The 23,318-nt window shown below is 46.1% G+C and overlaps 3 protein-coding genes across 3 annotated transcripts; 1 reads left to right on the plus strand and 2 right to left on the minus strand.

Moving 5' to 3' along the window:
• Positions 1 to 671: 671 nt before the first annotated feature.
• Positions 672 to 9,739, minus strand: LOC124644101 (zinc finger protein 19-like). Its single transcript, XM_047183314.1, has 4 exons — positions 9,492 to 9,739; positions 8,713 to 9,011; positions 2,052 to 2,247; positions 672 to 1,738 (listed from the first exon to the last, which is right to left on the minus strand). Exons 2-4 carry the CDS (start codon positions 8,990 to 8,992, stop codon positions 691 to 693), a joined length of 1,524 nt encoding a protein of 507 aa, XP_047039270.1. The 5' UTR covers positions 8,993 to 9,011; positions 9,492 to 9,739; the 3' UTR covers positions 672 to 690.
• Positions 9,740 to 10,408: 669 nt separating this feature from the next.
• LOC124644103 (zinc finger protein 664-like) lies at positions 10,409 to 12,771 on the minus strand. Its single transcript, XM_047183315.1, has 3 exons — positions 12,390 to 12,771; positions 11,956 to 12,163; positions 10,409 to 11,667 (listed from the first exon to the last, which is right to left on the minus strand). Exons 1-3 carry the CDS (start codon positions 12,631 to 12,633, stop codon positions 10,659 to 10,661), a joined length of 1,461 nt encoding a protein of 486 aa, XP_047039271.1. The 5' UTR covers positions 12,634 to 12,771; the 3' UTR covers positions 10,409 to 10,658.
• A 3,078-nt stretch (positions 12,772 to 15,849) lies between these two features.
• Positions 15,850 to 23,318, plus strand: LOC124644100. The gene is made up of 2 exons (XM_047183313.1): positions 15,850 to 15,890; positions 16,051 to 23,318. Exon 2 carries the CDS (start codon positions 16,235 to 16,237, stop codon positions 22,055 to 22,057), a length of 5,823 nt encoding a protein of 1,940 aa, XP_047039269.1. The 5' UTR covers positions 15,850 to 15,890; positions 16,051 to 16,234; the 3' UTR covers positions 22,058 to 23,318.

Genomic DNA, 23,318 nt, shown 5'->3' on the forward strand with positions numbered 1-23,318 from the left:
AAATTGTTTTTATTGATCATAAACAAATGCAATCATTATTTGCAACTGTACTTAAATAAATCCGATACTTATTTGGTTCTATTACTATATTATATATATGGCCATGGAAAGGCCAGAATATTATATATTTCGCTAAATGTCATAACTTTTTTTAACTTTAATAATGCTTACAGATAGTATAATCTGAAACTATTCTTTTAAAAGAAAATAAAAATGAAATGGAGACAATATATCACTGATCAATGAGGGTTCTCGATACTTTTTCTGCCGCCAGGCAGCGCTTCGTATGCGTCAGGTCCAAACAGCTGTCAAATAGTATGGAATTGTAGGGTCCGAACTTATTGTTTATTGAAATTCTGTTATATTGGAAGTGTTATTGATTTTATTATGGACTACGGTCAGAATAAGGTTTCCGAACTAAAAATTGAGCTAAGAGAGAGGGTGCAAAAGTCACTGGTACTAAGGAAAAGCTTGTTGAAAAATTTGTTAACACAATATGATTTAGTTTTTTTTATTTACTCAACCTCAATAGTAAAACAATAATGCAGTGCTTTAATTATAAAATAAAAATAAAAAAACACTAAAATCGTTCACTATTCATAGTAAAGATAAGCACTTTGACAGTTACCTGGACCTGACGACTCGGTGCTGCCACCTCGTGGACGCCATTTTAGAAAACCCTCATTAAAATCAATCAGTTTTCAACTGTGTCATATGTCCGTACACTTGCCTCATATGTATCTTACTCCTCGTGTGTTGCTTGTACAGATTATTGTTAATAAACTTTTTGTTACAAACAGTGCACTCTACAGGTCGCTCCTTCGTATGTTTCATCAACATATGCATCCTCATACCGGTTGAGGTCGTCACCTTGTGCTCACACACCGGACACTCATACAAATCCGTCTTAGTATGAACACTCATATGAGTAACTAAAGACTCTTTACGTCGAAACTTCTTTGGACACAGTTCACATGAGAACTTCTTCTCGTTCGCATGTGTCATTCTATGACGTTTAAGGTCAGTGTGCTGACGACCCTTGTATCCACAGATGTCACACGAAAAAGGTCTCTCTCCTGTATGCACTCTCATATGAACATTCCTCATGCTGGGTGTAGAAAAACACCTCCCACAGTATAAACACTGGTGTATTTTAACCCCAGTGTGCATAATCATGTGATAATCTAATCTTGTTTTGTTTTTCAACGTTAAACCGCATTCTATGCACTCAAATTTACTAGACGGCGTTTTATTTACTAACTTCTTCTCAGAATTACAGCCGGATTTCTTACTAAAATGTGTCTTAATATGAACACTGTAATTTCTTCTGCCATATTGCAGTCCGCACTCAGGACATTGAATATCCTCAGTGCCAGCATGTATAACATTATGTAGAAGATAATCACAGTGGTTCGAGAAGGCCAGCTTGCAGCTTTCACAGACAAATGATTCCGAGCTATGTACTACTTTATGGGCTATTAAGTCTGCATTGTTATTGAAGTTTTCTGAACATATTGAGCATTTGAACTCTCTGATGGTGTTGCCATGGTAACGCACGTGGAGGTGGAGAGCCCGTTTGGAGTCGAAGGTCTGCTCGCAGGTGGGACACGTGAGGGATGAAGAGACATCTGCAGGTGGAACTTCAGGGCGGGGCAGGGCTTTTGCAGGGCAAGGCAGGGCTTTTGCAGGGCCTTTGCAGCGCTCTAGTGGAAAGTTGGCAGGCTCTTTGTATGATACTCTGTAATATTAAATGATTATTGTATATAGTGTTTTCATTTTGTTATTTGCTATTGTAATTTCTTGGTTCTATCCAAAAACAGTTCCAATATTTTTTTTTCTGAATCTACATATAATAATATTATAAAGAGCAAACATTTTTTTTATTTGTTAAAAGCTCAGAAAATACTGAAATGATTTGAAATTTTTTTTCTGTTGGAAGGTACAGTCTTCCAGAGTAACATAGTAACATATATTCAGCGGCAGTAGTTGCCATGGGAGGCAGTTGCAAGCCGCGAGAAAACGGCTAGTTGAAAACAAAACATTATACTCACTGTTGATCCGCTTTCCTCAACTTATACTTCCTAGAAAGTTGACTATCAGCTCCACACGCAACAAACTGAGCATCCCACTCTGCAATTGTCTTAGTGTCCACACCAAGCAATTCCAACTCGGACGGTTTCTTCTTAGGTTTTTGTTTAACACCTTCCAAGCTGAAGGTAATACCATTTTTTTCAGCCGGTACTTCATCTGTCAAAGTCAAATGTTTTTATTACAAAAAGGCATTTGCAGGCTCTTATGAAACGGAAACGTCACACTAGTTGCACGGTTTCAAAATCGGAGCCGGCAAGAAATTCCATAGACACTCTTTTAAAGAAGTAATATGTTGTGTTACATAAGTAGTAAGCTGATTTATAAGGTATAAAATGCATAGGTACATAGGGTTATTTAATTCATATATAAGGTAAACTGCAACTCTATTCAACGTTGGGTTGACGTTCTCCCCAGCCGCCTCCAAGTGCGTGGTACAGTTCGAGCCTGTAACACCGGCGTCACCCGGGACCTTAGGTCGCAGGGAAGACTTCGGTCTCGCCCTCCTGCCTATGCTAAGAGCTGCTTCTCCCCCATCCCACCCCTTCAAAGTCCTGTCGTGTGCACAGCGCACATACCCATCCCTCGCACATACAGTCACTTCCAACCCCAGTCAAACTCCTAACCCTTTCCCAGTTTTTCCCCCAACCCCTCCACAATCCAACTCCACTCCTTACCGTGATCCTTGTGACTAAGTGGTTGCGGGCCCGTCCATCACTTATTCTCTGATGATGGCGGGTAGGAGTAAACAGTCACCTGCGCTAGGACCTGCGCAGTCGAGCGCCGTAAGTGGGGATGAAGGAATCCTGGGGGGTTGAGCCAAGCGGCGCTGGCGGTAATGCGTCCGTGCGGCAACACGCCCCCTTTGGTCTGGATTTCACGCGAAACGGTTGCCCTACCTTAGAGCCATGGGTTAGGGAAATGGCCAATCGTGTCCCGTCAGAGGGCCACAGGCGAGGGACGTGGGGTCCGCGAAAGCCGTCCTTGGGCGGCCGTAGCGGTGGTGAAGGTCATGCTGACGGTGCAAGTGAAGGTTGGAAGTCGGGACTTTCTGCTCCAGACTCCAGCCTGATCGAGTGCCCGATGTCGCACTGTAAGCCAGCCTCGCGTTCCTATATCTACCGGGTAGTCCTAGCGTGCCTACCTTCAGTAGGGCGCTCCCAGTTGCGGGCTCCATGGAGGGTGGGAGCTCGGTAGATGAAACTAAAATAATCAAAAATATGGATAACACTAAAATAAATTTTACCGGCGTAAGGGTGGAGTCAGCGAAAGCCGACGACACTCCTACGACCTGCGCGAACACCGCGCATTCTGCCCCCGTGGGCAAATGCGACAAAGGTCCAGGCATGGCGAGAACCGTGCCGAAGACCAAACGTCAAAGCAGGAGGAAGGGACCAGGTAAAGCTGGTACCGACTCCACAAACAGGGCGAGGGTTATAGGTACGGGTAAAACCAGTACCGACCCAAGCACCCCCGTGACGGTTCCGTCGGCGGCTCACCCCCTCGGCGGTCCTCACATAACACAGCACACCGAGCAAATTGCTCCACATGCCGGCACCTCCGGGCCATCTGCCTCCGTCAACGCGGATACGGTAACCCGGACTGAGGACTACTTCTCCTCCGCATGGCAGGTGCAAAAACGCAAGGGCAAGGGGAAACAAACTCCACAACCCCAACGCCCTAACCAAAACCAACATGGCGTGAGCTCCAAGAAGAGGAAGATCAACCCACGCCAGCGCAGGCGAGCGCGCATGAACGCGAACGCCGCGCCCGACACACCAGCTCTACCCGCTGCCCCAACCTCCGGCCAGCCATGCTTCTGTGCCGGTGGGCGTACACAGGCCCAGGCAGGCGAAAGCCGACCTGGACCGAGTGGTCGTCCGCCGGGCGCGGGGGCCGGCAGGCCGGTGAAGGAAGGGGACGAAACAATAAGCCCTGCAGGTGAGGTACAGACAGCTGCCAAACGCGCTCTGAACGAGACACTTTCGCCCCGTGGGAAGCGCAAACGACAGTGCCTGGACCCGTCCAAGCGGGCCACTCCTCGGGTAAGCTACGCTCAAGCAACCAAGGAGTCCCTGTGCATCGCAGTTACATGCGGCCACACCGGGATCCTAACAAAGGACGTAGCGGACACGATACTGACGGGGATACAGAAGACCATCCTAAAGGAGGCATGGTCCCCGAACAACAAACAACCGGGGCCAGCTTTTAATGGTAAGCCGGTTTACACAGAAGGCGTCCTGAAGCTGTGGTGCTCCAACGACCACACTTTGACATGGCTTCAAAAAACCATCGCCGACTTGGCCCTTTCAACCGGCCACCAGCTGATCATCAAGAGCCAGTCGGAAATTACACGAAGGATCAGGTGTGGCATCCTGATCCCTAATGAACAGGGGGCCATCACCGACTCGCGAGACATCGGGCGGATTCTGGCATACCAGAACCCGCAGATCGCGGTCGACAGGTGGGTGCTCCAAAGACAGGAGAAGCAGCAAGGCGCCAGCTTTGTGGTGGTGGGAATCCCGGAGGAACAAATCGCGACCCTGATGAAGTCCGGGCGCCGCCTCGCCTTCGGGCTGGGTGCGGTGTACGTGAAATTCCAGGGTCACAACGGCAAGTTTGCCGATACTCCGCCGGGATGGGACCCCGCCACTTTCACCATCCAGAAACAGCCTGGCACAAGTACCACGACCAGCGAGGGCGCTGGCCCCACCGAGGGCCCTGCGGTGCCCGTACCCGCAACCGTCCCCTCACAGGACGACGACCCGGAAGAAGCCCTTCTGACGGGTTCAGACCTGGAGGGGGACGAAGTCGAGTCCGGGGACCTGCTGGCCGGGCTACAGCTTGGAGGAGACGAGGAGGGCGCAATCTGCGATGGCGTCCCCTTCTTCGTCGACAATTAAAATCCTCCAAGCAAACCTCCACCACAGCCAAACCGCGACGGCTCAGCTGCGCAAATGGTTGGAGGTTCAACACACGGCCATTGCCCTAATCCAGGAGCCGTGGGTCAGGGCCGGCCAAATCAGAGGACTCTCCAATCTTGGAGGTAAGATTCACGTAGACATACATCACGACCATCCCAGGGCGTGCATCTATACAACAAAAAACATAAAAACACAGTTTTTATCAGATTTCTGTTGCAGAGACCAATCTGCCATCTCAATACAGCAACCTGCTTTAAACATGGAGATCACCCTCGCCTCGGTATACATGCCCGAAGCAGAGGAGCCTCCTCCCTACGACCTCGCCCGCCTGGTGAATCACTGCGAGAGAGAAGGGAAGGAAGTGATTATCGGTACTGACTCCAACGCACACCACCCTTTGTGGGGAATGGATACACACAACGATAGGGGTAAGACCTTATTTGATTACTTATTCACAACCAACCTATCACTAATAAACACTGGATCAGAACCAACTTTCGTCACTAGACGAAGTCAAACAATTATAGACCTGACTCTCGCATCAGAGAGCGTAGCGGAGCTAATCACAGGATGGCATGTCTCTAAGGAGGCATCTTGCTCAGACCACAGATGGATCCGCTTTGACCTACAGGTCTGTATACAAGAAACACCACCGAAACGGAACCCACGCAATACGGACCGCGCGACGTACACCCGTACGCTCAGCACCAAACTTGCGCAACTCGGGGACCCTACAAATTACGTGGACACAGAACAAATTGACGAACAGGTAAGCTACCTCACACAGTCAATGATAGACAGCTATCAAACAGCCTGCCCCGAAACTGCATACCAGAAAACACCAGGGAAACAACCATGGTGGGGTGCGGAACTAGAACGCAGGCGTAAACAAGTGAGAAAAACTCTAAACAGAGCAATGAATACATGTGCCGACGAGGATTGGGACGACTATAAGGCGGCCAAATCAAGGTACAAGAAATGCATCAGATTCCGAAGTACCAGGGGATGGCGCAAGTTCTGTGGTAACATCGAGTCCTGTCAACAAGCAAACAGGGTAAGGAAAATCCTAGCACAACAAAACACACCTGGTCTGGGCACTCTCCGAAAACCAGACAACACACATACCACATCGCCGGAAGAAACGAAGCGCGTCCTAATTGAGACCCACTTCCCAGGATGCGTTTTCACGCAAAATGTAGAATGGCATGAGGTAACACAAACACCAACTGAAGAAGATTGGTCATACGCACAAAAAATCGTCACAATGGAAAAACTCCATTGGGCAATTCAAAGCTTCCACCCATACAAAGCAGCAGGTCCGGACGGAATCTTCCCAGCGCTCCTGCAATGGGGAGGACCATACATCTCATATAGACTATTAAGACTAATGAGAGCATGCCTGGCTTTTCGATATGTCCCCAAAAAATGGAGGGAGGTCAAAGTAGTCTTTATCCCAAAGCCAGGTAAAGGAGACTACACAAGCGCAAAATCTTACAGACCAATCAGCCTGACATCCTTTGCTCTAAAAACCCTGGAAAGGTTATGTGAGCGAGAGCTGAGGGACGGTGCGCTAAGAAACAACCCCCTGCATCCGAATCAGCACGCATATAGCTCGGGGAAATCAACAGAATCAGCGCTTCATCTGGTAGTAAGCCGGATAGAGGAGGCAATAGAACAAAAAGGCATCTGCCTTGGCACCTTTATAGACATTGAGGGAGCCTTTGATAAAACAAACTTCGTTAGCATAACAACGAGTTTACTCAGACACAGAGTTAACCCGATGCTAACTGATTGGATCACAAACATGCTCAGCAAACGCGTGGTACGCTTTGAAGATGATGACAAATCAGCACTAATAGCCAGAGGATGTCCACAGGGAGGGGTACTGTCCCCGCTCCTGTGGAATCTAGTGATTAATGATCTCATCACAAAACTAAACGCAAACCACGACTACACAATAGGTTATGCGGATGACCTTGCCATCCTCATCTCAGGCAAGGTAACTGACACTATCTGCAACCTTACTCAACAGGCCCTACGAATCGTAGAACAGTGGTGCAGGGAATTTGACCTTTCAGTAAACCCCACCAAGACTGAGTTAGTCATGTTCACAAACAAACGAACGTTGGGACCGTACAAACTACCTAAACTCTTCAATACAGAACTCAAACTATCCAACGAAGTCAAATACCTTGGCGTCACTCTGGACAGTAAGCTGAAATGGAGTAATCATATAGACAATAAAGTAAACAGAGCCAGCATTACCTTTTGGCAATGTAAGAAAATGATAGGGAAGAAATGGGGCTTATCCCCTAAGATAATACTATGGCTATACAAAACAGTGATCCGCCCCATGATCACTTACGGCGCCTTAGTCTGGTGGCCCAAAACCGACCAAACTACAGTCGCAAATAAACTGGCGCGAGTCCAAAGACAAGCCTGCATGGCAGCCACAGGTGGCATGAGGACAACACCAACGGCAGCGTTGGAAGCCATGCTAGGTCTGCCGCCGCTGAACCTCTTTGCACAGCAAGAAGCAGCAATGACGGCTCTAAGACTCAAAACCCTTAATCTCTGGAGCAAGTTGCCTACAAAACACACAACTATACTAAACAATCTTTATGCAGACTTTCCCATTATGCAGGCTATAAACGACCGCATACCCAAAGTCTTTATATTCGATAAGAAATACAGGATCCAACTTTTTGAGGATCATCGTTACGAGGGACATAATCCCAAAGAACTAAGAATTTTCACCGACGGATCCAAAACAAGCACCGGCACAGGTTCAGGCATCTTCTCAGAAGACCTAAACATACACATATTCACACCCCTAGGAGTACATAATACAGTATTCCAAGCTGAATGTATAGGCATCTCCCTAGCGGCCGAAGCAGTCATAAAGCGGGAAGTAACCGGTCACTCTATCCGAATACTCTCAGATAGCATGGCAGTAATACAGGCCCTAAGCAAACACTGCGCAAACTCCGGCCTTATACACGAGTGCCACCAACGGTTAAACAAGGTAGGCAGTTTAAATAACATAACCATTCAATGGATAAAAGGACACAGTGGCTCCCGAGGCAACGATGCAGCGGATGAGCTGGCGAGAAGGGGATCAGACCAAACAGCAGTAGGACCAGAACCCATACTGCCACTCCCCTTCGGCCACCTACGAACACTGGTAAGACAGCGTACTAGGCACAAACACAACCACCTCTGGACTAACCACAGCGCGTGCAGGCAGGCGAAGATGGCCCTCCCGACCATCAACGATCGCCTCACTAAACAGCTGATGGGCCTATCAAAGCAGAATTTACGTAAGTTTACGGCAGTTCTAACTGGACACGGCTCCTTCAATAAACACCTCTATGTTATAGGAGTTACAGACAGTCCCTTATGCAGAGCCTGCATGGGGGAAGAAGAAACAGCGGCACACGTGCTACTAGACTGCCCTGAAACCGCCATATACAGGGCTAAGTACTTCGGTAACCCAGGTACTATCCAAGAGATAGTCAGCAGAATTAAACCTCTGCTGGCTTTTCTCGAGGAGTTGGGGTGGATCGAGTGAATAAACACCCATTATCACCCTCACACGCAAAATACGCGCTTTGTCGTGGAGTTGCGGAAACCAGCCCGAGTAATCTAATCTAATCTAATCTAACTCTATTCAACGATATAAAAAAAAATATGTAATTACCATTAGAATTTTCAATTGCGTCAGCTGTAGTGTTTTTGGTTGAATTTTCTTCAGTAACATTTGATATATTCGCTGTATTATCCTCAACTTCATGGTTATTATTAACCTGTGTGTTATTTGATATTTCATCAGCCATTTTCTCATTTATCATCTCCGTGGCATGAGTAGTTTGGTCATTTTTATCTAAATTATCACTTTGACTTGTAGATTCTTGCAGTATTTCAATATTTTTGTCATTGTTTTCTGAAATATCTTCTTTGATTGGTAATCTGCTGGCCATTTTAATTAGCGAATGAGTCCTGTAATAATATTTGTGTAAATATTCAAATGTGGGTTAGAGTAATAAAGTAAAAATAATATTTTTTTGTTTGTTCCCTAAAAGCATTTAAACTATAGCACCAATTTGAAAAAGTCTTTTACTGTTGGAAAGCTAGGCCATCCCAGAATAACGTATAAATTTTGTCCAAGTAAGGGAAGACGCTGGATGCAGGTCGCCTCCAACAGGTATCTGTGGAGATTTAAGGGGGAGGCCTATGTTCAGCAGTGGACGTCCTATGCCTGAGATGATGATGATGATGATGATGATGATGAAGGGAAGACGTTCCCCAGGACATGGGTGAAACGGCGGGGAAACAGCTTGTGTTATTTAATAAAAATATAACTTATTCGTACAACAGATAGTCGAAATTAAAATCATTAAGGTACACGTTTATAGCTAGGTAGCAAGTTAAATATTTTTGCATTTAAAAGTTCGTACAAAGTTTTTCAACGTAACCAACCTTTTAAAAGATCTCTTTTTTGTTTAGATATCTGTTAACGGCCGCTGTATAATAATTAAGCAGAATTACTTTAATTTATTAAAAATATATTCTTGTTTTGGAAAAATCGCGAGCCAAAATGCACAAACCCGGGGCAAAAAATGCGAGCGTAAACATTTCCTTGTCACATTGACAGTTCTCGTAGTGCAGTGCATGTTTATATAAGTTAATCGATCGATTATGTTTTAGTCTTTAAAAAGATTACTGTTTGCTGAATACTTCAACCGACTTTTTAAAAAAGGAGAAGAATCTCTATTCATCATAAACAGTAGTTACGGTGAATAGATACAATTAAAAAAGCCATAATCAACTTGTATGTGTACTGTAAGGCTCTCCCTAGACGGTCAGTTTTAATGTTACATCCAAATGCTGGTCGGTTTTATGCAAAACTATTGACATTGAAGATTAGCATTGCACAATTTTATTGTAGGTATGCTAGGAGTCGTCTAAACAAAGATCATTTTTCTTCTAGGGATCCTTGCAGCGATCCGCAGCGATTTATAGTTATCGGCACGGATATTGAGCCCTGACCTTCACCTGCGCAGAAGCGATTTATTGGTTTATTGCCTTATGTGTACAGTGCGTAAAGCGATCCCCACTCTTCCGCCGAGAGCTCAATATCCGTGCCTGTAACTATACGCGATGTTCGGAGCCGCTGTAAAGATTGGCGATACGATGTGTAAAAGATTGGTGTGCCAAAAAGTTAAGTCTCGAACGGAGTATAAAATTATACTTTTATTTACATAAAAAGTTTCATATTTTACATATTCGTATTACAACTATTGCTAGCTATTTGGATAGAGTGAAATTAAATAGGCTTTTTCTCAAGTATCTATATAGCAATCAATACTGTACATAGATGAATAAATAAAAAAGCGTTAAAACCAAATAGTTTTTATTGATCAAAAACAAATGCAATCATTATTCGCAAATGTACTTAATATAAATCCGATTCTTATTTGGTTCAATTAACTATAAGTACATTTCGCTAAATGACATATATTATACATATCGCTACTTTTTTAAACATTAATAATTACATTAAATTAAAAAGTATTCTTTTAAAAGAAAAAATAAATAAATGGGAGACAATATATAACTGATAAAAATCAAAAATATCAATTAAAATCAATCAGTTTTCAACTGTTTCATATGTCCGTACGCATGCCTCTTATGTTTCTTACTCCTCGTGTGTTTCCTATACTGGTTGTTATTAATAAACTTTTTGTTACAAAAAGTGCACTCTACGGGTCGCTCCTTCGTATGTTTCATCATCATATGCACCCTCAGACCTCCTGAGGTCGTCACCTTGTGCTCACATACCGGACACTCATACAAATCCTTCTTAGTATGAGAACGCATATGACTAACTAAAGACTCTTTATGCAAAAACTTTTTCGAACACACTTCACATGAGACCTTTTTCTCAGTCGCATGTGTCATTTTATGACGTTTAATGTCAGTCTGTTGACGAGCTTTGTGTCCACAGATATCACACGAAAAAGGTTTCTCTCCTGTATGCACTCTCATATGAACATTCCTCGCGCTAAGTGTAGAAAAACACCTCCCACAATATAAACACTGGTGTATTTTAACCCCAGTGTGCATAATCATGTGATACTCTAATCCTTTTTTGTGTTTCAACGTTAAACCGCATTCTATGCACTCAAATTTACTAGATGGCGTTTTATTTACTAACTTCTCTTCAGAATTACAGCTGGGTTTTTTACTAAAATGTATCTTAATATGAATGCTGTAATTTTTTCTGCCATATTGCAGTCCGCACTCAGGACATTGAATATCCTTAGTGCCAGCATGTATAACATTATGTAGAAGATAATCACAGTGATTGGAGAAGGCCAGCTTACAGCGTTCACAGACAAATGATTCCGAGCTATGTACTACTTTATGGGCTACTAAGTCTGCATTCTTTTTGAAGTTTTCTGAACATATTGAGCATTTGAACTCTCTGATGGTGCTGCTATGGTGACGCACATGGAGGTGGAGAGCCCGTTTGGAGTCGAAGGTCAGCTCGCAGGTGGGGCACGTAAGAGATGAAGGGTCATTTGAAGATGCTGGTTCATCTGGGCTGCTGCAGCGCTCCAGTGGGAAGTTGGCAGGCTCCTTGTATGATATTCTGTAATATTAAACAATTATTTAAGAAAATCGCGTACATTAAAAATATGTATTAACTATTAATATTTATCCAGGCCCTATTATAACTTTAAAAATGAGAAGGTCCTGTATCAATCATTATTTTATTTACTACTGTAATTTATTACCTTGGATTATATAATGTTGAACTAATTAGAATTTTGAATTAATTTGTATGTAGCTTAACCAGGAGGATAGAGGTTTTTGTCCCCTACCATGGAACTAGAAGAAACCACTGGCAGAAGTTTTTTAAAACTAGAACTATACTCACTGTTGATCCACTTTCCTCAACTTATACTTCCTATAAATTTGACTATCAGCTCCAAACACATCAAACTGAGCATCCCACTCTGCAATAGTCTTTGTGTCCACACCAAGCAGTTCCAACTCTGAGGGTTTCTTCTTAGGCTTTTGTTTAACACCTTCCGAGCCTGAGGTTATACCATTCTGTTCTGCCGGTAATTCAGAAATTTTATCCCCTGAGAAAGTCAAATGTTTTTTTTATTACAAAAAGGCATTGGCAGGCTTTTATGAAAAGTCACACTAGTTGCACAGTCCCAAAAAGTTGGTCTCATGGAGAAGAGCCGGCAAGAAACTCCATAGACGCTCTTTATGTATGTTCACAAGGACTTGTTTACATAATAACAGTAAGCTGATAAAGTTATAAATCTATCTACAATGATTAATAAAATATATATAACTTACCATTATACTCTTCAACTATGTCAGCTGTTGTATTGTTGGTTGAATTTTCTTGGATAACATTTGATACATCTACTGTATTATGATCAACATCGTGGTTATTTGGTGTTTTTTTATCAGCCATTTTCTCATTTATCATCTTGGTAGCTTCAGTATTGTTACTTTCATTTGTAGCTTCTTGCTGTATTTCAATATTTTTGACATTGTTTTCTGAAATATCTTCTTCGAATAGTAATCTGCTGGCCATTGTAATTCAAGTAACGAGTTCTGTAATAATATTTGTGGAAATAGTTAGATTTTAGTAGGTAAAAATGCGAGCGTAAACATTTTCATTTTCCTGTCTGTCATTTTGTAGTTTGACATTGACAGTTCTCGTAGTGCTGTGCATTTCGTGGTAATGTAGAAGTTAATCGATCGATTATGTTTTGGTCTTTAAATGTTTGCTGTAAACTTCAACCGACTTTCCAAAAGGAGAATTAATAGATGAAAGTGAATGTGTTTGTTAAGCTTTCTCGGACAAATATAGACTACTTTTTTAACCATCTAGTGATATCGCATAAACAGAAACTATTTACAAATCCGATACCGTTCCCGCCAAACTTAATGGCAGCTCGCATCTTACTACCTAGCACAGGACAGTCATACCCGTAAGTGTTATGCTTATTGTAAGTCGCTCCCAAGACGGTCAATTTGATTGCACAATATTTAAAAATTGCGCAATGATATTTAAATTGTGCAATATTTGAATTACAAAATGTCATTAAACATCTACCAGGGGTCGGATAAGCTATAGCCTATGCCTATACTCTTCGCGCACTTTTCTATGCAGCGATTCACGTGATGTTCGGAGCCGTCATAAAGATTGGCGAGTACGATATGAAAAAGATTATTATATATCCGTGGATGCCCCCGGACATAAGTATAAAATTGAATAATTTAACTCTAGTCAGCACCTAAAAAGCCGGGATTTAAAAAATAAAAGTCTCGAACGGAGTATAAAATTATACTTTTATTTACATAAAAAGCTTCATATTTTACATAGTCATATTACAACAATGGCCGAATTCAACGGCTGGAAGGAACTGAAAAAGTAAATATTGAGAAGTTTTGTTTCATAAAACTAGTTTGAATTATTCTATATTAACGTAAGTTAGTAAAAAAGTAAGTAAGTAGTAAGTTTAAATTCTTTTTTTTCTCGAGGGTAGGTGAAAGTAAAGACGTGTTTTTGTTGTGCTCTGTAAATTAATTATTAATTTAATAGATAAAACTTTATTTCTTTGTGTTGGGAGTAATATATTGGTACTCTCTACTACAGACTGACATTAGAGTGTTATGTAAATAATAGCACTTGCTGAACACCACCTACCAGCTGTTCACTTGCACTACATTTTGGCACTATCACTGCAAACACTAAAATGTCACAAGTACAACTTGCCGATGTTCAAGCTACGCAGAAGAACTTGGAGGAGCTCATCTTGAACAAGTTGTCAGAGATGGAAACACAGATCCAGTCTGCTAGCCTCCCGAAGTCAAACACTGTTGCCAAGCTTGCTGAGGAATTCCGCTGTTTCCGTGAGTTGGTCTTCTCTATGTTGGGCCTTTTAAGGACCCAGATTCTAGAGTGCTCCAAAGTAGTGGATGCATTGGAGATGAGGAGTCGTCGCAAAGCGCTTATCTTCACTGGGCTCCCCGAAGATGATAAGGACAGCAAAGCCCATGTTCTTGAGGTCCTTCAGAATAAATTATTGATCAGGGATATAACTGCAGACAATATCACCACGTGTCATCGCCTTGGAACGTCAAACAAGGACCGTCCCCGACCCATATTGGTAAAGTTTGGTGATGTGAGTCAGAAGTCCACAGTTTGGAGGGCTAAAACGGCCTTGAAGGGTTCTTCAATTGCTATCAAAGAGTTCTTGACTCGGACAAGGCAGCTTGTATTCAACAGGGCGCGTCTGCATTTTGGTATGCGGTTTTGTTGGACCCAAGAAGGGACTATAGTAATTAAATCTTCTGATGGCAGTCGGCATAAAATATCTTCCCTGGCTGAACTTGAGCCGTTGCTGGTGAAATACCCCAAAGGTTCTGCGGATGCGACAGCGGCTGCTCGGGGCAAGCCATAAAATATCATATATGCTTGGAGTTTTTGGTAACTGCTTACGATTTGCTTAATGTTTACATTCTTACACCTACTTGTAGCAATGTCGCTTTTCTAGCCAATATCATTATATCCGCTTTGGCTTTTGTAACGCAACTTACGTAAATTTATGCGCTTTTGCTTTTTACAAACTTATCAAAGTAGTGTACCCTCTTGTTTAATTTTTATTCATGTTTTTAGTTTTTATGTTCACCTCCTAGTTCTATATAACAATAATAAGTTTTGTTACGGCATGTCACTGACATAGTTAACTTTGACAAGTTTGACATTTCACTAAATCCTGTTTGATTGATACGTTCCGTTACACTTTTGCTTTTGTTATCTAATTGTTCCTATATATATTTTGTTCTCTATTTTCATACTTATTGTTCGCGACAGACGCATCCGTGCGCCGCGAGTGCAAAATCATAATGCCTGAGTGTTCGTGTATGCGCGTAACTATTTATACTCTAACAATTTTGTGATGAGGGTAATGAGCAAAAAGTGCCGTGAGCCGCGCCAAGGTATGTTTTTCACGTGCACCCTCCTTCTAAATTGTTATAGAATTGTGTTCAGATTTTGATAGTGATTTAATTTGTAAATTATAGCGTTTTTTGATACCAAATTGTAATAGTCTTGTAGCGGTAACCTTAACCTATCTAATTATGTATAATAAACCTAATAGTTCTGCCGTTTAAGGCCTGATTTACCTATGTAAACATTTCTCGATAGTAAAAATCCTAGACTTTCATTAGTGAAATAGTGTTTAACTGAAAGCCTAGGTTTCATTGTATACAAAATAACTTAATTTATAGAAATATTGTTAATAGTTTAAGTTATAGAGCAATAAATAATGTCTGTGCTTTGACTTTCATTTCACATGCAAATTAACAATACTAGGGCTTAGGTCACATTGTTAGGATTACTATCGCCAGATAGCCCATGAAATGCCCTAACACACACTACCTTTCGTATTGAGATAACCCCCATAGTTTGTTTTTTATCTCAAGATAGTCTTCACCTAAGGGCCGATTTCACATAGTTTTTTATAGTTATTCGGTTATAGTATTTCAGCCCTGAAGGTATGCAGGGTGTGTGTGGTATAGTTCAGTAGCGCACTTCATGGGGCGTCTGACGCTATGTGTCCTGTAATGATATCATGTACCAATTGTTTGTAATACGGCTGTTAAATTGAAAGGTCAATAAAACTGAGTTGGTCGGAGGGACGAGAAATCGAGGTGCTCGTCACGGTAAAGTTTCGAGCTCATTCGGTGCGCAAGCGCCGCCGTACAATCGTAGTCATCGGTATAGATTTTTGATAGTGTAACAAGTAAATAGTGAAAAGTAAATAGTGTAATTGTAGTATGGTAAGTGCGTCGAAGCTCGTCCCTTCAAGACTCCTGAAAAATACATGAAGACTTATTATTTCACCGGCATCCCTGAACCTATAGTAGCAGAGAGCCTAAAACCCGTCTAAACGTATTCTTGTTTCTGAAATTCCTGTTTCTCGCCACATCGTAAATACAGTCCACTCGCCCAGACGTCCAAGAACCAGCGACCGACGGGGCGTCAACGTCTCGAAGCCACCCCATAGTACCTGCTTCTGAGCTACGTCCGTCCCGCACATCTGTTTGGTCCTTGCGACCCGGATCGCCTGGGAAGCGAGCCAGGAACCTCAGCTGAAGATACTGAAGAGTTGTAAACAGCAAGTATGCCTGTGACAAGATCGCAAGGAAGAGCCGCTCAAGCCTGGATCATCGACGCCAGACCGGGCCGCCGCACACCCCCCATCGTGCACGACCAGCCGCCGTTCTCTCCAACCACCACCGAGGGGAGTGAGCAGCCCCCCCCTCCCCCGAGGGGGGGTGAAGACCTACCCTGCCCCGCAGCTGTGAGGGGAAGTGAGGCGCCGCCCTGCCCCCCTGCCCCGCGGGGGGGTGAAGACCGACCGCGCCCCCCTACCCCGCGAGGGGGTGAAGAGCGACCAGCGCCGTCGTCGTTGATGCAGACTGAAGCGTCGTCATCACTGAGGCCGCCTGGAACCAGTGCTGAAGAATATAGTTCAGGAGGAACACTGAAGGCTTGCGACAAGACATACAACCGAGCTGTACCGTTGACTACCCGGGTTGACGCCCGTACCGAACTTAAGGCACCGTCGCACAGATCGACGGCATCAAATAGAAAAATTAGAAATGCGCGTGAAGACTTATTGAAGATTAAGTTGGAGCTAGCGCAAATAGCACTTCAGAGGGCCGAGGAAGAATCGGACGACGATTATATGGACGATAGAAATTCCAATGAAGAGTACATCCGTTCCTGGTTGGAGGAAGCTCCGGAACCAGACCCGCAGGACGCCGCCGCTGAGGGAGGACATAGACTACCAGGTACCCTGGACCTGCCCGAGCCCCCCCCCTCCGCGGTTATAGTGAATCCGGTCCTGCGTGGAATAAGTACTGCTCCTGGAAGAGACGCCGCCGCCGAGGGAGGACATAGACTGCCGGGTACCCTGGACAAACCAGAGCCCCCCCCCTCGAAGACCATCGATACTGAAGCCCTTTCATCAATGAAGAAACCAGTTGAAGATACCGCAGGGGGTGAAGGGCTCCGTCCGTTTATCACGGAACTCACCTCCGCCATCGCATCGCTAGCCGGCAATAGAAGCGAAGAGAAACCGGTGTACCACAACCCTGCTGCATCGAAAGTCATCATGACGCTGCCGAACTTTAGTGGATTGCATACAGAATGGCTATCGTTCCGCGCCATCTATGAGACAACGCGACCATATTTCAACGATGTGGAAAATACGGCGAGGCTGAGAAGAAGCCTGCGAGGAAGAGCGCTTGATACAGTTAGTTCCGAGCTCATCGGCAACGCCAGGCCGGATGACATCATGAAGGAGTTGGAGCTTCAGTTTGGCCGCCCCGACTCAATAGCGCAAGCGGAGACAGACAGACTGCGCGGGCTGCCACGCTGCGGAGAAGCACCGAAGGACATCTGCACTTTCGCCAGCCGTGTACGAAGTGGCATCGTCACACTGCGAGCGCTGAAAAAGGAACACTACCTCATGAACGCCGAGCTTATGCGCATCCTCACAGAGAAGCTGCCGAACTCGCTACGTGTACAGTGGTACAAGACATATACTGAGAAGTACCAGTCAACGCCGGACTTGGGTCTCTTCAGCGACTTCATCACCGAACAAGCTCGCTACTGCAGCGCGTTTGCACCGCCTGAAAACATCAGTGAAGCTACTGGACTTAGACGTGTGACGCAGAGAACACACACCACTATAGACAAGAAGCCCGCATCGAAGTGCCGCATCTGCGAGATGGATGGACACCGATCGCTAGACTGCCACAAGTTCGTGAAGGCTTCTGCGGACAAGAAGTGGGAACTTGCCAAGCAGCACAACCTGTGCTTCCGCTGCCTGCGCCATCGTCAGCACGGACACAGATGTCAGAAGAAGAGATGTGGAATCGAGGGCTGCACAGCATCACACCATCATCTGCTTCACTACAAGAAGAAGGCGAGCACTACTGAAGTCGCACAAGAAGCACAAGAAATAGTCGCAAGTTCACGCAACCACACAAATCAAGCGTTCCTGAAAATCGTTCCGGTGCAACTGTCCGGACCGGCGGGAGAAGTGCGCACCTACGCACTGCTGGATGACGGCTCAACCGTGTCACTGATTGACGAAGAGCTAGCAGACATGATCGGTGCAGAGGGACCAGTCGAGCCGATGAAGATAGGCGCCATCAGCGACGTGACTATCGACACGCCCACGTCGAAGAGAGTTGACCTCACGCTATCGACCTGCCATAGGAAGAAGATACCCTTCAGGGCGCGCACCATACCACGCCTGCACCTGTCGCCGCAGTCAATCAGCAAGGATGACATCGCTGACTGCAAGCACCTGTTTGACCTGGCAGATCAGCTGACGTACAACGCAGGGACGCCGAAGATTATCATCGGGCAAGACAACTGGCATCTGCTCCTAGCAACAGACATCAGAAGAGGGCCCCAGCATCAGCCGATAGCATCGTTAACTCCCTTGGGCTGGGTGCTGCACGGTGCCCGCACTAGGATTCTGGGACAGCAGGTGCACTACGTCAATCAGCTGAACAGCGCCGAGGAAAGCATAGACAAGCAACTTCGTGAATACTTCGCACTCGAGTCACTCATCATCAACCCGTGCCGACCAGCTTCTGACCCAGAGAAGAGGGCGGAAGATATATTACAACGCAGTATAGTACAGCTGGAAGATGGACGTCTTCAGACTGCGTTGCTATGGAGGAGTGACGAGATACAGATGCCGGACAGCTACGCGACTGCGATGAATAGACTCGTATCAATAGAGAAAAAACTCGACAAGAATCCTGCTCTGAAGACTAGGTATATGGCGCAGATGGATTCACTAATAGAAAAGGGCTACGCAGAGAAAGCGCCCCTTGAACGTACACCGGGAAGAACGTGGTACCTGCCGCACTTCGACGTCTTCAACCCTATGAAACCGGAGAAGCTTCGTATAGTTCACGACGCAGCAGCGAAGACAAGAGGGATGTCACTGAACGACTACCTACTCACGGGTCCGGACTTGCTGCAGTCACTGCCCGGCGTGATGATGCGATTCCGACGTCACCGCGTCGCCGTCTCCGGAGATATCACTGAAATGTTTATGCAGGTGAAAGTAAAGCCAGAAGACAGAGACGCTCTCCGATATCTGTGGCGAGGAGAGCGGCGGGAGGGGGCGCCGGAAGAGTACCGAATGACGTCAATAATATTCGGCGCAGCAAGTTCACCGTGTACAGCAATATTCGCTAAGAACTGGAATGCTAAACGCCATGCGAACGAACATCCAGAAGCAGTAGAAGCAATAGTCAAGAATCATTACATGGACGATTACCTGGATAGCTTCAGAAGTACAGAAGAGGCGACGCGCACAATCAAGATAGTACAAGAAATACATAGTAAAGCGCGCTTCGACCTAACGAAATGGGTATCCAACAGCGAAGAAGTGCTGCGTGAATTGGTACCGGGCCAAGAAACAACACAGATTGTTAATCTTGGAAATATAGAAAACACAGAGAAAGTACTCGGCGTGATATGGAAGCCACACACAGACGAGCTGAGCTTCAACTTAAAACTCGCGCGCCTACCTACTGGCCTGCTCGACAAGGAAACGCCCACCAAGAGAGAGGCGCTCAAGATAGTTATGTCGCTGTATGACCCGCTGGGCCTCGCCTCACCTATAACAATCAGGGCGAAACAAATACTGCAAGAAGCCTGGAGGCGGGGAGTCGACTGGGATCAACCTCTCGATGAAGAACTATCAAGCCAGTGGAGGGCGTGGATAAGTCATCTCGAACAGCTGAAGAACGTAAACATACCGCGCTGTTATCCTGGGTACAGCGAGGCTACAGAAATACAAGTACACGTGTTCACCGACGCCAGTGAGAAGGCCTACGCTACAGCGGTGTACTGGAGGTCAACGACCCGTGACAACAACGTGCACGTCAGCCTCGTCATGGCGAAGGCGAAGGTGGCGCCGCTGAAGCTGCTGTCAATACCGCGCCTCGAGCTGCAAGCCGCGGTGATGGGTACGCGCGTCGCAGCCGCAGTGATATATGAACACAACGTCAAGCCCGCCTCCGTGACCTACTGGAGTGACAGCAGAACCGTTCTGACATGGATAAGGAAAGGAGCCAGATCGTACAAGCCATTCGTTGCACATCGCTTGGCCGCCATAGAGGAAAATAGCAGAGTCGAAGAGTGGCGCTGGGTGCCTACAAAAAGCAACATAGCCGACGCCGCCACCCGCGACGTCCCGACGCACTTTCATACCGACCACGAGTGGTACTGCGGCCCTAAGTTCCTCTACGACGACCCATCGACATGGCCGACCGAGTCACCAGCTGACAGTCAACCGACAGGCGAGGAAAAAACAGTCACGCTCATACAAGCAGGCGCAACAAACCTCATAGACGTCGTTCCCGACCCCGCTCGATTTTCAAGGTGGGAGCGATTGCTGCGCGCCACAGCCAGAGTACTACAGTTTATATCGTTATGTAGAAAACAACATACAGAAAAAACGTTCTACAAGCGAACAAGGAAAAACAAAGAAAACGATCCTGATTGGTCGAGAGCGGTGCGAGCGCCCCGTGCGCCCGCCGAAGCTGCGCGCGCCCAAATATACACACGCAAGTTTATTATATTGGACGCGACATACATTCAAAGAGCAGAGAAGCTGTTAGTTCGTGTGGTGCAACAGGAAGCCTTTAAACAAGAAATAGCCGGTCTCGAGAGCAACAAAACAGTCGCAAGTAGTAGCCGGCTGTACCCGCTGCGCATAGAACTAAACGACGGAGTTATAGTACTGCGAAGCCGCATAGCTGCTGTAGATAAAGTCGCTAAAAGCGTGAAGAGTCCGCCTGTGTTAGACGGCGATCACCGTATTACACAGCTATATATAGACTGGACACACCGTAGTCTACAACACAGCGGCACCGAGCTCGTCGTGAATGAGGTCAGACAGCACTACTGGATTGTGCGCCTGCGCCCGACAGTCAAGCAAGTCATCGCGCGCTGCCTGCACTGCCGCATACGTCGCGCGCGCGCGCCGACGCCGGCAACCGGCGACCACCCCAAGACACGCCTAGCTCATCACCGCAGGCCGTTCACATACACTGGGCTTGATTATTTCGGCCCGCTGTCAGTCACCGTCGGTCGTCAGCATCATAAGCGATACGTGGCGCTGTTCACGTGTCTCACAACAAGGGCAGTTCACCTCGAGATCGCGCACAGCCTCAGCGCGGACTCAGCTGTGTTGGCGCTGCGCAGGTTCGCAGCGCGACGCGGCTGTCCCACCGAAATCTACTCCGACAACGGCACCAACATGCACGGTGCTGACCGTGAGCTGCGTGAGGCCTGCCAGGAGGAGGCCAGCCGACGCGGCATCGCCTGGCGCTTCATCACGCCTTCCGCGCCTTTCATGGGAGGCGCCTGGGAGCGCTTAGTGCGGTGCGTTAAGACCGCGCTAGGCGCCACGCTGCACGAGCGCCACCCACGCGAGGAGGTCCTCGCGACGCTGCTCTGCGAGGTCGAGTACGTCGTCAACAGCCGGCCGCTCACCCACGTATCTGTGAGCGGCGACGACGACGAGTCCATCACACCGAACCATTTCCTGCTGGGCGGCTCGGCACGCCTGCCGAGCCCCGGCACGTTCGACGAGCGAGACATCGACAGCAAGAAGCACTGGCGGCGCGCCCAGATACTCGCCGACATGTTCTGGCGCCGCTGGGTGCGCGAGTACCTGCCCGAGCTCCAATACCGGCGGGAGCCGCACGCCCGCGGCCCCGCGCTGCAGCTGGGCGACCCCGTCCTCATCGCCGACGGCAACCTGCCTCGCAACACCTGGCCGCGAGGCCGGGTCGTGGCCGTCTACCCGGGCGCTGATGGTGAAGTTCGGACCGCTGACGTGCGCACCGCAGGTGGCATACTAAAGCGTCCGACGAAGAAACTCGTGCCGCTGCCTAAGTAACCGGGCAGTGCGGCATCACCGGCGTCGCGGCGCCCTGGCGCTATCACTGCGCCGTCGCTCACCGGAGATGCGGCATCGCTGCGAGCCAGAGCTACGAGTCATCGCTACGGGTCAACGCTTCGAGTCCCTACATCGTGTCATCGTGTCATCGTGTCATCGTGTCATCGTTTAATAGACTAAATAGTGATAGTGAAAGTGAAAGTGATAGTGCCTACGCTCTGCCGCACGGCGGGAGAGATGTTCGCGACAGACGCATCCGTGCGCCGCGAGTGCAAAATCATAATGCCTGAGTGTTCGTGTATGCGCGTAACTATTTATACTCTAACAATTTTGTGATGAGGGTAATGAGCAAAAAGTGCCGTGAGCCGCGCCAAGGTATGTTTTTCACGTGCACCCTCCTTCTAAATTGTTATAGAATTGTGTTCAGATTTTGATAGTGATTTAATTTGTAAATTATAGCGTTTTTTGATACCAAATTGTAATAGTCTTGTAGCGGTAACCTTAACCTATCTAATTATGTATAATAAACCTAATAGTTCTGCCGTTTAAGGCCTGATTTACCTATGTAAACATTTCTCGATAGTAAAAATCCTAGACTTTCATTAGTGAAATAGTGTTTAACTGAAAGCCTAGGTTTCATTGTATACAAAATAACTTAATTTATAGAAATATTGTTAATAGTTTAAGTTATAGAGCAATAAATAATGTCTGTGCTTTGACTTTCATTTCACATGCAAATTAACAATACTAGGGCTTAGGTCACATTGTTAGGATTACTATCGCCAGATAGCCCATGAAATGCCCTAACACACACTACCTTTCGTATTGAGATAACCCCCATAGTTTGTTTTTTATCTCAAGATAGTCTTCACCTAAGGGCCGATTTCACATAGTTTTTTATAGTTATTCGGTTATAGTATTTCAGCCCTGAAGGTATGCAGGGTGTGTGTGGTATAGTTCAGTAGCGCACTTCATGGGGCGTCTGACGCTATGTGTCCTGTAATGATATCATGTACCAATTGTTTGTAATACGGCTGTTAAATTGAAAGGTCAATAAAACTGAGTTGGTCGGAGGGACGAGAAATCGAGGTGCTCGTCACGGTAAAGTTTCGAGCTCATTCGGTGCGCAAGCGCCGCCGTACAATCGTAGTCATCGGTATAGATTTTTGATAGTGTAACAAGTAAATAGTGAAAAGTAAATAGTGTAATTGTAGTATGGTAAGTGCGTCGAAGCTCGTCCCTTCAAGACTCCTGAAAAATA

This window comes from Helicoverpa zea, chromosome 29 (assembly GCF_022581195.2).
Source record: "Helicoverpa zea isolate HzStark_Cry1AcR chromosome 29, ilHelZeax1.1, whole genome shotgun sequence".
Lineage (NCBI taxonomy): Eukaryota > Metazoa > Arthropoda > Insecta > Lepidoptera > Noctuidae > Helicoverpa > Helicoverpa zea.

Coding starts and splice junctions, on each gene's coding strand:
- LOC124644101 (XM_047183314.1), bottom strand. CDS start 8,992: ATGGCCAGCAGATTACCAATCAAAGAAGATATTTCAGAAAACAATGAC. Junction 2,248..8,712: donor CGCAATTGAAAATTCTAATG/GTAATTACATAT, acceptor TGACTTTGACAG/ATGAAGTACCGGCTGAAAAA. Junction 1,739..2,051: donor TTGAGGAAAGCGGATCAACA/GTGAGTATAATG, acceptor TTAATATTACAG/AGTATCATACAAAGAGCCTG.
- LOC124644103 (XM_047183315.1), bottom strand. CDS start 12,633: ATGGCCAGCAGATTACTATTCGAAGAAGATATTTCAGAAAACAATGTC. Junction 12,164..12,389: donor CATAGTTGAAGAGTATAATG/GTAAGTTATATA, acceptor TGACTTTCTCAG/GGGATAAAATTTCTGAATTA. Junction 11,668..11,955: donor TTGAGGAAAGTGGATCAACA/GTGAGTATAGTT, acceptor TTAATATTACAG/AATATCATACAAGGAGCCTG.
- LOC124644100 (XM_047183313.1), top strand. CDS start 16,235: ATGCCTGTGACAAGATCGCAAGGAAGAGCCGCTCAAGCCTGGATCATC.